The 15,546-nt window shown below is 36.1% G+C and overlaps 2 protein-coding genes and 1 pseudogene across 3 annotated transcripts; 1 reads left to right on the top strand and 2 right to left on the bottom strand.

The window, feature by feature from the left end:
- Positions 1–181: 181 nt before the first annotated feature.
- On the top strand, positions 182–2,212 carry LOC147555515 (crocetin glucosyltransferase 3 pseudogene; annotated as a pseudogene). Its single transcript, XR_015235333.1, has one exon. The product of XR_015235333.1 is annotated as a crocetin glucosyltransferase 3 pseudogene (transcript).
- Positions 2,213–4,056: 1,844 nt separating this feature from the next.
- Positions 4,057–6,904, bottom strand: LOC147555514 (cytochrome b561 and DOMON domain-containing protein At4g12980-like). Its single transcript, XM_086663974.1, has 3 exons — positions 5,615–6,904; positions 5,078–5,332; positions 4,057–4,640 (listed from the first exon to the last, which is right to left on the bottom strand). Exons 1-3 carry the CDS (start codon positions 6,236–6,238, stop codon positions 4,335–4,337), a joined length of 1,185 nt encoding a protein of 394 aa, XP_086520100.1. The 5' UTR covers positions 6,239–6,904; the 3' UTR covers positions 4,057–4,334.
- A 1,667-nt stretch (positions 6,905–8,571) lies between these two features.
- LOC147555513 (RPM1-interacting protein 4-like) lies at positions 8,572–12,708 on the bottom strand. The gene is made up of 4 exons (XM_086663125.1): positions 12,285–12,708; positions 10,253–10,801; positions 9,865–10,056; positions 8,572–8,893 (listed from the first exon to the last, which is right to left on the bottom strand). The coding sequence occupies exons 1-4, from the start codon at positions 12,288–12,290 to the stop codon at positions 8,861–8,863; spliced, it is 780 nt and encodes a 259-aa protein (XP_086519251.1). The 5' UTR covers positions 12,291–12,708; the 3' UTR covers positions 8,572–8,860.
- Between the last annotated feature and the right edge of the window lie 2,838 nt (positions 12,709–15,546).

The raw sequence follows: 15,546 nt of genomic DNA, 5'->3' as shown, positions 1-15,546 counted from the left end.
AAGTTCCCTCCCACCTTACTCCCTTGTACACCATCTTGCCTATGTGGCACATAAAAGTAGGGGTGTTCTTAAAAGTTGAAACACTTGCAGGGACTGAAAATGAAAAAACACTCCCTTGTCTAATTCTAATACGGTAGACAAGGGAGTGAGGTGGGGAGTTACCCCATCACGGTTGCAACAAAAATGTCATATTATCATGTTTCCTTTCATGGCCCAAGGTCACATTATCCCATTCTTAGCTCTTGCTAAGTTCATCACTGGGCGTTCTCCGACGACGAAAATCACTCTGGTTAGTACTCCTCTCAACATTCAATACATTCATTCCACTCTTTCTTCTTCACCCCAAACCACCACCAACATCCACCTAGCTGAGCTTCCTTTCTCAAGCTCTGACCATGGCTTACCACCCAACTCTGAGAACACTGATTCCTTACCTTCCCTTCTCATCTCAACTTTATTTTTCGCATCGGAAACACTTCAACCTTCTTTCCATAAACTTATTACAAACATTTTCGAAAATGAAAAATGCGTCCCTCTTTGTATCATTTCTGATATCTTCACTAGTTGGACAATTGATGTAGCAACAAGTGTGGGTATTCCTCATTTTTCTTTCACTACCTGTGGTGGTTACGGCACCGCCGCTTACTTCTCTGTTTGGTCTAATCTCCCTCACCGGAATCCGTCCGGAGGTCTAAATGATGAGTTTCACCCCCCTGGATTTCCTGAAAACACTCTGTTTCATGTTTCTCAACTTCCTATTTATCTTAGAGAAGCAGATTTTACCGATCCTTTCGCCAAATTTATACAGAGACAGATTTCTCTGTCTCTAAAATCAGATGGAATGTTGTGTAACACAGTGGAAGAAATTGAAGTCTTTGGACTTCAAATTCTTAGAAAGATGATGAAGTCTAAGCCAGTTTGGACAATTGGTCCTTTACTCCCACCATTTTTACTCAAAAATACTACTAATTCTTCCAAGTCTGAGATTGTTTCACAATTAAGAACAGGGAAGGAACTTGGGATTTCTGTACAGAGTTGTATTGAATGGTTGGATCATCAAAAACAAAGTTCGGTTCTTTATATTTCGTTCGGTTCTCAGAACACAATCAATTCTTTACAGATGAAGGAATTAGCTCTGGGTATTGAGGAAAGTGGGATATCTTTCATTTGGGTATTAAGGCCACCGAAGGAATTCGATATAAAATCAGAGTTCATATCTGAATGGTTACCGAAAGGGTTCGAAGAACGAATCAGAGAGAGTGAAAAAGGGTTGTTAGTGAAGAAATGGGCACCCCAATTGGAGATTCTAAGTCATAAATCAACAGGGATGTTTCTAAGTCATTGTGGGTGGAATTCAGTATTGGAGAGCTTGAGTCAGGGGGTGCCTATTATTGGATGGCCATTAGCAGCAGAGCAAGCTTATAATTCAAAGATGATGAAAGAAGAAATGGGGGTTTGTGTGGAATTGGCAAGAGGAATTGATGGGAAAATAGTTTCTAAGGAAGTGAAGAGGGTAATTGAAGAAGTGATGGGTGATGAAGAAGAAGAAGGAAAGGGTAAGGAAATGAGAAGAAAAGCATTGGTTATTGCAGAGAAGATAAGGTTAGCAATGAGAGAAGACAACAAGCAAAAGGGGTCTTCCATTAAAGCACTTGATGAGTTTCTTGGAGTTTTTGAAAATTCCAAGAAGACATAGAAGGTGGTTTAGAGCATCTCCAAGGGTTCTCTATGGGGTAGAAGATCTGACAATGTCCACCAATATCTAAAGCATTTGTGGTAGATATTTGAAATGTCTTAGGCTCAATGCTTAACCATGTATACGTATATTTTATCCATAAATGTTCATTAACGTCTCTATCCACTAACCGTAATTCTCCAAAAATAGAGAACCCCATGGTCCAAGCGTGGTCTAAGCCTCTACGTCTCCAAATATTTGGAAAACAGTGAACGGTGAGTCTCCAAATATTTTTCATTCCTCTAAATATTGGAGTTAGAAATTTAGAGAGAAATCTTTTGAACCCCTAGTCTATATGTGGATCATATTTGTATCTCTAATATTGTTTTGTAAATTAACATTTATGTTTCATAACATTTGTATCTCTAATATTGTTTTACTACTCTTTTTTATCTTTAATTTTGTATTGTCGAGATATAAATTGTATGAAGTGATTTGTTTCAATTCTAGTAAATCTTGATGGGAATGATTGATCAATCTCGAATAGGATGACATTCAGATCAGTCAAGTCGATCATCAGAAGAAAGAAAACTAAGACGGGAAAGAGGATGGAAGACTTGGGAATTAAATACGTGGATGAAATGCACGATGAAGGATCTAAAAGTTACAACAAGTAGAAACACAAAGAAGTGAAATGATGTCTTCATTGCTCAACAAACCAAGAAGCGTCATCAACTTACGATGTTTTAAATGGAGAACCAAGGTAACAAAATAGAGATCGAACGTGATAAAGTAAATGTTAAGTGTGCATAGATAGAGAAGAGAAATATTGAGAAAACCCCAAATTTAGAATAGACCCGAACTAATTGAAAAATAAATGGAAAATACCGTTCACACCAACTAAACTCCGAATTGAGCCTAACAGCTGATGTGGTGCGACCATATATAACAAGGTTCAACCACGGTGTGTGTTTTGGCTGAAGATGAAATTGTAGAGATTTCATGTTAAGTCCTCGCAAATTTCTTCCGTTGCTCCGCCAACACTCCCCAACATTGATTATTAATTTGCCATGAGTGCATTTTGAGGTTTCTGAAGGCATATGGAGATTGATTCTACATTCAAACATATGAAAGCCATTTTTGGACCTTATTGCAAGAGTATGTTGAAGCAGCTAGAAGATTGAGTTTTTGTATCTTTTGTTCGAGAGATTTTACTAGGCACATCAAGATTAACTAGATTCAATGAGTCAATGACTAGCACGAGACACTAACCTAGCTCTAGGTAGTATAAATATATGCACCTACAATGTCGCTATAGTATAGACACCCTTAGAGCCACCGACTTGGAAACTTAGGTTCTTTTTTATTTTGATACGAACAACGCCTGGACACTGTCAAGTGAAATGTGAGCCACCTTCTTAGGTGCTCCATTGACCCAAAGGGAAAGGCTCCAAAGTTTTTCTTTGACATGGTCTTGCACTGAGCGGTTACACCACCCCCGGGTTTTCTATTTGGCCAATCTAGGCACCAAACTTACTCAAAAGTCCTGGCAATGTGATATGTTATAACGTTCATTGAAGTGGTTAGAAGTTTAGTCTACCATCTTAGAGGTCAAGGATTCGAGACACGCTCACAATTCAAAAAAAGAAAGAGTGATATGTTATAACCAAGATAAGAAACTTCTTTTTAAGCATATGGGACTAAGTGAGTTGCTCATCTTTCATCAAAAAAAAAAGTGAGTTGCTCATGAAACTTTTGTTTCACATCAAGGGGTGATGAATAGTGGTAGACCTAACAATTCCATCAAACACTCACTCCCAAGATATCATGAAGATTTGATGGGTTATGTGGACATGCCAACCAACAATTTGGACCAGTTGACAGTTGGTTAAAATATCTTTTCAAGCTTCAATCATGATCACCTTATGTTTATGAAGCACATAGTAGCAACTAGCAAGAGGATACAAGAAAGTTGCATTCTTCAAGGAAGTAGAGAAGTTATTTAGTACTAAAATGTTCTAGATGTACAGATCGATCGCCATGTCTGTAAATCTCTTACAGACTATAAGTGAACAACGTTAGTTTGTGATATGTGTGTGAGATTTATCTGGATCGGGATTGAGCTAAAAGTCTAACGAAACACATTTCGGCCAAATAGGAACAAACATACTTAAAAGAGGACTACTTTGTTGGCATGGTAGGACAAGAGCCAACAATTTTTTTAAATTTGCCGGCCTACGATCTTACATTATTGCATTCGCCCTGTCTCTAAATGTGAAAGTTAGTTTAAAATCAAATAATTGATTAACATTAAACGATATATACTATATCATAATTCATACTTGAAGTCGGGTTCCTTAATGGGCGCACAAAACAACAAATGAATGAAAAGTATACTCCATCAATCAAACTGCGAAAAATCCACAATACATTTAACAATGGGCTTTGAGTACTAAGACTCTAAGAAAAGTTCTCTAATTTTAAACCATGTAAAATAGATAGTATCAACAATCCTCACCTCGTGAAAACATCGGTAAATAAATATAACTCTGAAATTCCTTTATAAACCCTAAATAGATAAAACCAAACGAACCCGAACTATACACAATATAGAAGTAATATAGGTTTTTTTCCGTCTGTTGCCAGCCCATTATCGATCTCAAATCGCCAATGGATGTTCTCTTTCATTTGAGCTTCTCGGATAGTTTTTAGATGACTTTGCTGATTTCCTCTTGCAAACTATGATCCATGTAAATACTTCAAGAATGAGAGAAATTGCAGCCAATGCAATAAGCAAGATGATATAAGCTTTTTTCCATTTCTTAGCAGGTTGTAAAATGTCTAGACCTTTAAACACATTGATGAGGCCAAGGATGATAACAGAATAACCTAATCCATGATGGTAAATATTCCAATATAATCGAAATTTGTGATCTTTCTTCGGCCTTAAGAACAACGCGAAAATCTACAAAAGTACAAACGATAAAAATGTTTTAGTTACGCCTGTTTCGTGTTCATCCAGCAATGTGTAAACCAAAATGACCACAAAAATTTTGAGCAAGTATAGTAAGGTGGTTTTATTGTTCCAAATTCGGGTCTGAAATCCGACTCTTCTGATTCATATGAGTGGTCAACTTGGGCTGATTTTGGATCCATTCTTAAATCATGCATAAGATAAGTATGAATTAAGAGCCCAGTGTCTGAAATAACTTGAAATGATTTTTGTGTCCCTGACTGGGACTGGGACAAGTCAAACTTAAACTAGTCAGATTCAGACAAGTCAGACTTGTGCGAGTTAGATTTTAACAATAAGAACACCATATTTAGTCATTATCACAAGAATCCTCCTATTCATCTTGTGCAAGAAATGAAACTCAAGAAGAGATAGGGTTTGTGTTTTACCTGCAATGTTGCAAAACTGAAGAGGGTAATGCCGATATTCCGATGAATAGTGTTCACATAACCCTCTGACTGACTACCAAGTTTAAGTCCAGTTCCCCAACCAGCAACTCCAATTACATAAGCAGAGAATTGGCAGAAGACATGAAGATAAAACCAGGCTGGGTCTGCTGATGGAAACGTTCGAAGGTACCTAGCGATGATAGCTCCGACCGGAAACATAATTCCCCAACTTACAGTATTCAAAATCCCATGAATCTGATAAGTACAACCAAACCAAGAATCAGGGTATCCATACTAGTACTATTTGTGTTTCTCTAAGTCAGATCTGAAATCTGACTCGAGAAACTTTCTTAAAAAATGCGAGGGAACAAGAAAAACCAGACAGACTCAGAGCACAAATCTATTAAACGTTTCAGTTTCATTTTATTTCATAACTTTTCTTCAAGAACTGGAATACAAACAGAGACTTTATAAAACTTCAAATCTAATTCAGAAAAATGAAAGAAGAAACAAGAAACAGAGGATCAAAGAACTCACATTTTTCTTTTTTTGAACAGAACTAACTTCACTTTTAATAATACCACCATTAATCAAATCAAGCTTCCCTTTTGAATTCAAATTATCAGGTTTAAATTCATGAGCAGTCAATCTTCCATTAGAGATCCCAGAAGGTCCAACTTGCCAAACTTGATTCACTACCTTACCCAAACTCTTTGGTAAATCAATAGTTGCATAAACCCTAATCTCACCATTAATAAACTCAGATTTCATATTTGAAACATTAAAAGAAATCTTCCCTTCTTCTATACTTCTATATGAACTAACATTATAAGTTTTGACAGTCATAGATCCATCTGGTTTTTTATAAGCAACTAATGATTGAGAACCTGCCATTCCAGTTGATGTTGGATTGATTGCCCAAGAAACCCATCCATTAGATGAAGGTGGTGAAGCAATAAAAGCTATGTTTAATGAAGATTTTGATGAATTATAAGTCCAATGAATGAAAGAATTCAATTTGGGTAAATCAGAACAATGTTCAAATACTCTGTTTTCTTTAAACTTTTGAGATGAACATGTTTGTGAAAATGAGATTTGGGGTTTTTGAAAAATGAGTAATGAGAATAGTATAAATGCTGAGATTGTAGAGATGGATGCCATTTTCCTTTTGTTTCTCTCACTATTTTCTTTCTCTTTCTCTCTCTCTTGTTTGTGGAAGTAACTAGTAAGAGCAAATTGAGGTATTTGTAGTGTAAGAGAAACTTCATGAGTTACTTTTTTTGTTGTTATACACTTTTCAAGTTTTGGTACTTACTTTTTGTTTATTAGAGAATTATCAAAAACTATGTATGACCTAAAATTTGTAAAACACAACTGGGTGAGATATGTGGTCGACTCAGATTTCTGAAACACGTCAGGGAGAAGATGTGAGAATAGTCTTACGTGAGAAGCGGATAGTCTATCTAGTAAAGAAGATTTTACTACCTAGTTCATCAATACTCCACATTATTAATATATTTATGTTCAATGTCCACAAATTTACAAAAGATATTTGGGAAATCGTGGTAGACGTAGTTGTTGAGTTAAGCTATGCCCACATTTTCCAGCCCATAAACTTAAAGTTGGGTTAAATTAAGGTTCATTTCTTATCACAAAGAAATATCGTCAACAACAGATGGGCTGCCATTGTTGACCATCTTTAACAACTTTTTTAATCCCTCTTTCACCACCACCACAATCGTCATCTCTATATCTGAAGCTTCAAAGGTTAAATTGAAACATCATACCTAATATAAGGTTGAAAATTTTAATTGGTTACAAATTGGGGGGCACATTGGAATGAACCCTTACTTTTTCTTTTAAAAATTATGGCCACTGGCAATGTGCATTGAGTTGGCCTAATTAATCGCCTGAATTTGAGTAAAATTCTTGGGATTCACTATTTCCTTCATTAGTCATTAATTACAACTTAAGTATTTATTATTAATTAATGAAGGTGCTTGTTAATTCAGCCACACATGTGAATGAGGAAGAGACTAATACTACATAACTTACTTTCTCTCTTTCTTCTTCTTCAAGGACAAAGTATAATTAAACAAATTGATTAAGCATTGTTAGTCAATTCTATATCTCTCTCTCATTTCAATCTCTTCAAATAATACTTCTAGTAGGAAATACGTTTATTACGATCTAACTGTTATCAAACACGAATATTATATTACCTTACAAAAAACTTGCTCAAGCATCACGACTTTATTTATACTTCTTTTATAAATTTCTGAACTATGATCGATTTTAGTATGGCATCATTTCCTATATCAAGATGGTTGTCAAGAAAAGACAATCCTAAACTCATAAATAGTCACAAACTTTACTTAAATTCTTCTTTTGAAATTTTTTTGATATATAACAAGCTTGCTTAGACGTAAATTTGATTGATAGTAGTATAGCCGAACTTCCACTCAGAAAAGAATATGACAAAATTACAATAACACTTGAAGCCATTCAGCTTTTTTAGAATATGTGAATGCAACAGAGTACCCAAAGTAGGGCCTTTTAGTGCCAAAACGCTATAAACATAAAGTAAAAAAAATTCAAAAACTGGTTCTTGGTTGTACTGAGACAGTCCAAGGTCGGGCAGGATGTCCAGCGATCAACACCCATTTCGTTTAGATTGCTGAAATGGCCATGTTCGTTGTCCTCAGATCAGTTTGAACCATCCCGATTGACAACACTACATTAGAACCAAGAAAAATTCAACACAGTCTATTAACGAACAAGTATGGTCAATAAATTCAAAAAAGAAAATTTATGCTACATGGCCCAAAAACTGTAGCCAAAATATGGCTCAGTTGATGATTTGGCATGCCCATTTTCAACTCTGAGACGCGTTATGTCGTCACTCAACTATTGATATCATTCAACAAGATAAAAAAAGACAGAAAAAGAAAAAACTATGATAATATTTTCAGGTCACATAGATTTTCCCAAGAAAATTGCAAAACTTTAACTAGTTGTAATAGAATCATTATCTAACCCCACATTGTTTATTAGGTTTTGGGATGTGTAATAACGTGAAATTTGCCTCCTTTCAAGCAAATAATTGTGGAGCTGATTAACTCATTAATTGGCACGAGAGCAAAGCCGTACTAGATGGACATGTTTACATTTCGATTGAGTAGGTTTTGTTTATAAGAAGAAATTGAGACTCGATACGATTTAGACCAAATCTCATTTCGTAAAAGTGAGTTTTAGATCTTTGAATTCTTGTGACGAACGTGGTGATATATCTAATGGCGTATTATTTAAGTTGATTCAGATCATGTTTTCAGTTGCAAATCTCTTGATCTTTTCCCCTCTCAAGTCGCGAGATAATTTCACCAAAATTTACTTCACGTACTTTAGACATTGAAATAAAATAAAGATAGTTCAACTTAGTCAAATAACAATCGGACAAATCAATTCAAAAGAATTAGAATCAGATAAAACAGACATTCGAAAATAGACACCCATACCTCAGTCTATCTTTATATTTCCATCTGCATGATACAACATCGACGACGAGATGTATTTATATCAATCTGCTAGTAAATGTTATATAACACAATCACAAGAAAGAATCCCCAACAAAATCTGGTTTTAAGCATCTTCACACAAACTGGAGAAAAATAAAGAATGAACCGTCTCGAAAGAGTTACATATATATATATATATATAAACATCAGCCTTTCCGAGCTATTTACAGGTCTCGGTGAACCTTTACATATGTGGAGCAATAGAACTTCATTTTTTGCACCATGAAAAGCAGCAACACATCTAATAGAAAATAAAAACAATTCAGAAAATGCAGAATAAGTGAATGTCGAAATATCTAGCAAAAACAAAGGTAGGTGGTCTTGGGCTTCTCTCTCACACCAATAGGTAGCTCAAGAGGCGAGCCTTACCCTCACACTTATGAACTGACCAACAACGTTCCCCTTGCACACCTGATGTGGGGTTTGTGGGTGGTAATCTCACATTAACTGTGAGAGGGGGTGAAGGTCAATTATAAGTGTGAGAGAAAGCCTCATCTCTTGAGCTAGCTCTTGGGGTGTGATAGGCCCAAGACCACACTATATGGAAAGTAAGGCCCAAGGACCACACCCACAAATGGTATCAGAGCTTAGGTTCAACCAAAATCTTGGATCCCGTCAACAACCTTTGCTTGGAGAGGTTACCAAGTTGGTTTCCACCCTATAGGTCAAGGGTTCGAGACACGGAGTCATACCCCTTAAAGTATGCTGACATTTACAAACAAAAAAAATTCTTGGATCCCTCGTGGAGGGGAAGATAGTTCTCCACGCCCAATGTGATTGTTGGTGATAGTCCCACATAGGTTGGGGGAGGGGTGTTGGTCACTTATAAGTGTGAGAGAAACTCTCATCTCTTGAGCTAGCATTTGGAGCGATAGGTCCAAGATCACTTTCGGCCAGGTAAGGTCCATGAACCACACCCACAAGGTTGTCCTAACAAACTCCCCCTCATACATCGCTTTAAAAATTTGATATACTAATGTGCCAAGACTTGTTTTATCCTGGCTCTGCTACCAGTTTTTGGGGTCTTGTACTTACCTCACCCCAAAAGCTAGCTCAAGAGGCGAGACACTTATAAACTGAGTACTTACTCATTCCATGACCAATATGGGATTACCCCAACAGATCACTCATAAGAAAAGAGCGGAAGACACTATTGGCTGCAACCACGAAAAGATCAAACATGAATTAACATATAGACTGATAGACACATACCGTCGAATCATCAGAGTGAGCTCTCTTCTGGGCGTTACTGTTAGATGAATCGTTCCGCAGATCAGGTACCGTGCCTGCTCCCCCTTGCTTCTCCTCCCTCACTTTGTTGAAGATGTGAGTAAACCCATCAGCTGATGTAGGATCATTCTCGTCCCAATCACCAAATTTTGGTACAGCTGGACCTTTTTCAGGCTGTCATACCAAAAACCAACATTGAGATCTATCCTCCGAATAAACCTTAATAATTAACACATAACATCTTACCAACCATACTGAAAAAAAGAAGACGAAATCTTCATGAAAGACTTATATTAAGTGATCTTATTACACGAGAATTCAAAATTCCAAAGTACTTCAAGAATACTAGAAATTGAGTAAAAAAATGTACCGATTCATCACCATGGGTAACGGATCTTAGTCGGGATCTTCCAGGAGTACTTGGAGCTAACCCATGGCTACCTTGAGATGGTTTCTTTTCCCGTGAAGGAGAAGATCTTGCACTGTTTGATGCACTACCACCCCCTCTACCTCCAACCTTCGCTTGATAATGTGGGTGAAGAGGAGATTGCTCAACACCTCCAGTTCTGGTAGTCCTTTTATCCCCATAACTTAATCCGATATCTCCATGCTGTTGATGAGATAAGTCGGTATTGGCTTTTCTGCCTAGATTTTCATGGCTTAATTGTCTACGATCCTCATCGTCCCTGCTCGATCGACCTTCATGCTTAGGCTTTAAAACCATAGATTCCACTGGCTCAATACCTTTTCCAATAGAACGAGCTATTACAGGAGCTGCATCATTAGACAATACATCACTTCCTCGCTGGGAATCTTTTGTAGTACTAATCGTTTCCCCACTTCTTCCTTTCCTTGCCTTGGCAAAAGTATCCGTGTAATTCTCTTCGCCTTCCCAGTCCCCGAACTTGGGTATATTTTGCTATAAATAGTCAATAACAATACATTGTTACTTTCACTGAGTATTTGGAAATGTTAGGGGAATAGTTGTAACATTTCTGCCATTACATAATCACATAATCAAGCAGAAAATTAAAGAAAGCCAGCCTCTGATCATATTTTTTCGGCCGAAGTATAGGTCAAGGGTTTCCTCGGGTTTTGCCAGGCCATATAATGTGGCCAGAGATCGAATCGCTCAAACAACTTCAGATAAAACTAAGATAAGTTTATGCTTGTTGCTAACTTATATTAGTAAGCAGATGAAGATAGAATTTTTTTGAAGCTTACATATGTGGAAAATTTTGAGTCAGGTAATTCTTAATAAAATGTTCACTGATTAGACTTAGAAGTCCCATTGACATAGATCTAGGAAGTACAGAGTATTATGAGGATTTTTATGCAAGTAATAAATTATTGAGACCTATTTACCGAGAATCTAGATTTGAACGGATAGCAAACGATCATGGAATTATGAAAGAGGTATTCAATGAGACGCGAAACGATAAGTCTAAGCAGAATTAGCTTATAGAAGAAAGTTCTTCCAACTAAGATGGTGAATCTTGACTCTGCGAATAAAGAACATTGTCATGACAAGTTACACAAACCCTAAAATAAAAGCCCTTAATCGAAAGACAATCACCATTTCATTCTTCTAAGGTGATAGATGTAGGAGGGAGGAAACGCTGTCAGGATAAGCATCATTATGAAGATTTGCCTCAAGTAAGCAGACGTTAACTGAACGAGCAAAGTCCTTTCCCCGTTTGACGTAAGAATTAAATTAAAAACATTTTAAGGAAAAGGAACGTACTTCCTTTGATATCATGGATATCTATCAAGCAATAAAAGATGTCATCGATTAAACTTATTCTATATCATGTCGCTTATTCTTAGCAAAATTATATGATGGTCATCCAGGTTGGTCTCATATACGTGCAAAAGAAGGGCGTCGAATAAATGATATGAGCATCTAAGTATGAAAATGCGTATGTTCGTTATTAGCCTTTGAGGATTAGAACCTAAACAAATACGACAAATACTAATCTGGTAGAATGATTTTGAAGCTTAGGTTGCACATCACCAATGAAACTAAAAGTTTAAAACCCTAAATTTAACAGAAAATTCTAAAGCCTAGAGCTTGAGATCACTAAAACACCTAAAACTGAAAGAGAAAAAGAAAACAAAATCAACCCTTAATTTCTCCACCTTTTTGCCACATGTAGCACAAACCCATGTTGAATCAACAAAAAAGTAACCTAATTTCAGTTCTAACAAGAAAGTAGAACAAACCCCACATGGATTACCAAGATGTAACAAGTGAATTATGATATAATAACATGTATCTGAAATTAACTTTCTAATTAACACCCACCACATTGATAACTGCAAATTTCATTAATTCTACTTCTACTAACCCAAAATTGAAAAGAAACAAAACTAGAATTAAAGAGAAGAAGTGTTTTACTCACTGCCATTAGGGTTTATCAGCAAAATTAGAATCAGACTGAACTAAATCCCCTGGTAGAAATAGCAAAAACTGAACCAATTCTTGTATTTACTTCTTTTTTTGACAAGATCAAGTTCTTTAAAGAACCACCAACAAGAGGATTTTAAGAGATCTGAGCTTTGAAGATAAAACCAAGCTAGAAAGACAGAGAAATATATACAGCATACATAGACTGCGTCTGTATTATTTCTCTTCTCTTAAGCTCATTATTTAAGAGAAAGAAGTAGACTAGTAAGAGTGATGGATAAAGATGGGAGAGGGGGCTGTCCCATTTCTCATTAATTCTGGTGGTACAATACAAAATAAGTTTGTTGCCTATTGTTGAGATATGGTTGTACAAGAGCATCTCCCATGCAAAACTCATTCTTAGAAACTCGGAGTGCCACATAGAATTTTCTGAGCTTTTCTCAAAAAATCATCTCCAATGTAAAACTCAACTAAGATCTCGAATATGATGTGTCGAGAGTGGAATAGAGATATCTCAAGATGACACTCTATTCTAATTGTCCAACTCATCAATATTTAAATTTCAACCAATAGAGATCAAGTCTTCGTATGTTTCCAAAACAACTAATTATTTTTTTACAAAAATAACCATGACACGTAAGTAAAATAAAAGAGTTTAGAGTGTTGCATTTGAGACATACAAGAATTGAGGATCTCTATTTTCGACACTTAGGAGTGAGAATCTCAATTGGAACTTGACAAATAGGACGAATAGAGATTTTTTTGAGTTTTGCATTGGAGATGCTCTAAAAGCATGTCCGATGCAATACCCGATCTTAGAAACTCGGAGGCCACCTAGGATTTTTTGAGTTTTTGATTAAAAACCCTCTCCAATACAACACTCTACTTGGATCTCTAAGATGACGTGTCGAGGGTGGAATAGAGATATCTCAAGAGGACACTCTAGAAATAGAGTGTCCTCTTGAGATATCTCTAATTGTCAAACTCATCAATATTTGCTTTTCAACCAATAGAAATCGAGTCTTCTATGTTTTCAAAAATAACTAATTATTTATTTACAAAAATAACTATGTCACACAAGTAAATAAGATAAGTTTAGAGTTTTGCATTGGAGACATACAAAACTTAAGAATCTCTATTAACGTCACCTGGGAGTGAGAATCTCATTTGGAACTTGACACAAAGGATGAATAGAGATTTTTTTGAGTTTTGCATTATTGAAGATGCTCTAAGGGCAACTCCAATGTGAGGCTTGGGCTCCCAATTTTGGGAGCCCTTGAATTTCGGGAACCCCGGGACTTTGTCTCAATTCCAATGTCGGGCTCCCAACCGGGGCTCTCAAATCAAAATAATATACGTGTGCAAAATTTTGATTTTAAATTTCGACTATAGATTATTAGATTTCGATTATGAATTAAAATGTGATATTCTTCCGTCGAGATAAAAACAAAAAGATAAACACAAAAAATTAAAAAATAAAAAAAAATACTTAGAAAAAGAAGTACTTAAAATAATAACAAAATAAAAAAAATCAATTTAAAAAAAAAATTAAAAAAAATAAAACAAAGTGGGGTGGATTCCCTTTTTAGGGAATCCACCCCAAATGTGGCCGTTGGGAACACCCCAATGGTCACATTAGGGGCTGGGAGCCCCTCAGCCCGGACTCCCATTTGGGAGCCCGGGCTGAGGGGGTCCCAGCCCCACCGGGAGCCCAGCCCCGGGGCTCCCGGGTTGAAGTTATGGGGCTTAGGGGCTGGGGCTCCCAAATTTGAATTTGGGAGCCCCAGCCCCTATACATTGGAGTTGCTCTAAGAGCATCTCCAATGTAAAATTCAAAAAAAACATTAATTGGCTTATGTGTTGAGTCTCAATTGAGATTCTCTTTCCTATGTGGCTAACTTGAGTGTCTCTAATTCAAGTCCTTCTCCAATGCAACACTCTAAAAAACTCTAATAGAGATACATGTCACACATACATTTAATATAAAAAAGTGGTTGAGAAAGAAAGGCTTTTTATTGGTCCAAAAATTAAATTTGATGACTAAGACACTTAAGACTCTCAAAAGAGATCTCAAAAATAGAGTTTCTAGTTGAGATGATGCAGGGGCACCCGGCGTGGAGACTATTTCCATGACCGGACCCGGTCATGGACCAACCGGCCAGAGAGAGTAGAATTAGGAAGTCCTTATTTTAGTATGATTATTAATTAATTTGGGTTTAGGAATTATGCTATTTTAATATTTCCAATAATTGGAAAGGTTCATATTTGAGTCCAAGTTATTTAGGCAGTTGCAGTATTTAATTATTTAGAAAGTCTAATTCAAGTCTATCTAGGAAAGTCCAGAATCCTATAAAAGGATATCTAGTTTGTCTATTATTCTCAGATTGAGAGAAAAACCCCATTGAAGTTTTAATCAAGTTTATTATTTAGAGTTATTTGATCTTTATTTTCATCGTTCTTATTTAATTATTCATCTCTTTTAATTCCGCTGCGTTTCTACATCATGAGACATCTTAAAATTTAATGCTTCCACATCATCTTAAGATCTCAATTGAGTTTTGCATTGGAGAAGTTTTTTCTCAAAAAAAACTCTAAAGTCCTAGGTAGCACTTAAGAATGTAAGATTGAGTCTTGCATTGGAAATGCTCTAAGTATAGTTACTTAATCTCATCAAAAAAAAAAGTAACTATACTTTCTTTCTTTTTTATGAGGAAAAAAGTATAGTTACTTAAAATATTTAATCGGGAACAACAACAATGTTTTTCAACCATAGATAGATAGATAGATATGGTTTGACATTTTTTATTTGATAAGAATATTGTATTTATCAAAATGGGTCTTTGGATGGTTTTTATTTTTATTTTTTGTTAGTCTATTTTAACTGGTTTTATTTTTTAATTCTGATTCAAAGTAATTCAATTTTCACCTTATTCATTTTTTTCAATGGCAATTTCGTTGATAAACATCTAAGCACTTGTCGACAACTAATTCTCTTGACGCTACGGAGTGAAGAAAATAATTGTTCTTCTTCCTTCCACTACTATCGTTGATCGACCACCTCCTCCACCACCTATCCACCGTCAATTCTCTCTTTCTTTCATTCCGTCTCTCACTTTGTTGTTGTGCCAAGTGAAACTCCCCTTGACCAGAACGGGAAAGTGAGGAGAGAAATGAGATCAGAGGAAGAAAATAGAAGGAGATGAACAAAAAGAAAATGACGTAGGTGATGAAAGGAGAAACAGGAAGAAGAAAATTTT

This window comes from Eschscholzia californica, unplaced genomic scaffold (genome assembly GCF_041429995.1).
Source record: "Eschscholzia californica isolate CP2 unplaced genomic scaffold, dmEscCali1.0.p SCAF_2, whole genome shotgun sequence".
Taxonomy (NCBI): Eukaryota; Viridiplantae; Streptophyta; class Magnoliopsida; order Ranunculales; family Papaveraceae; genus Eschscholzia; species Eschscholzia californica.
The sequence above is the reverse complement of the archived record's forward strand: the minus strand, read 5'-3'. Positions and strand labels throughout refer to the sequence as shown.

What these genes read in the sequence shown, in the direction of transcription:
- LOC147555514 (XM_086663974.1), bottom strand. Translation starts at nt 6,238, where the DNA reads ATGGCATCCATCTCTACAATCTCAGCATTTATACTATTCTCATTACTC. An exon ending in CTGTTCAAAAAAAGAAAAAT is followed by an intron (nt 5,333 to 5,614) that starts GTGAGTTCTTTG and finishes TGTACTTATCAG; the next exon opens with ATTCATGGGATTTTGAATAC. An exon ending in TCAGTTTTGCAACATTGCAG is followed by an intron (nt 4,641 to 5,077) that starts GTAAAACACAAA and finishes GTACTTTTGTAG; the next exon opens with ATTTTCGCGTTGTTCTTAAG.
- LOC147555513 (XM_086663125.1), bottom strand. An exon ending in TTACCCATGGTGATGAATCG is followed by an intron (nt 10,057 to 10,252) that starts GTACATTTTTTT and finishes TTGGTATGACAG; the next exon opens with CCTGAAAAAGGTCCAGCTGT. An exon ending in CTCACTCTGATGATTCGACG is followed by an intron (nt 8,894 to 9,864) that starts GTATGTGTCTAT and finishes ATTTTCTATTAG; the next exon opens with ATGTGTTGCTGCTTTTCATG.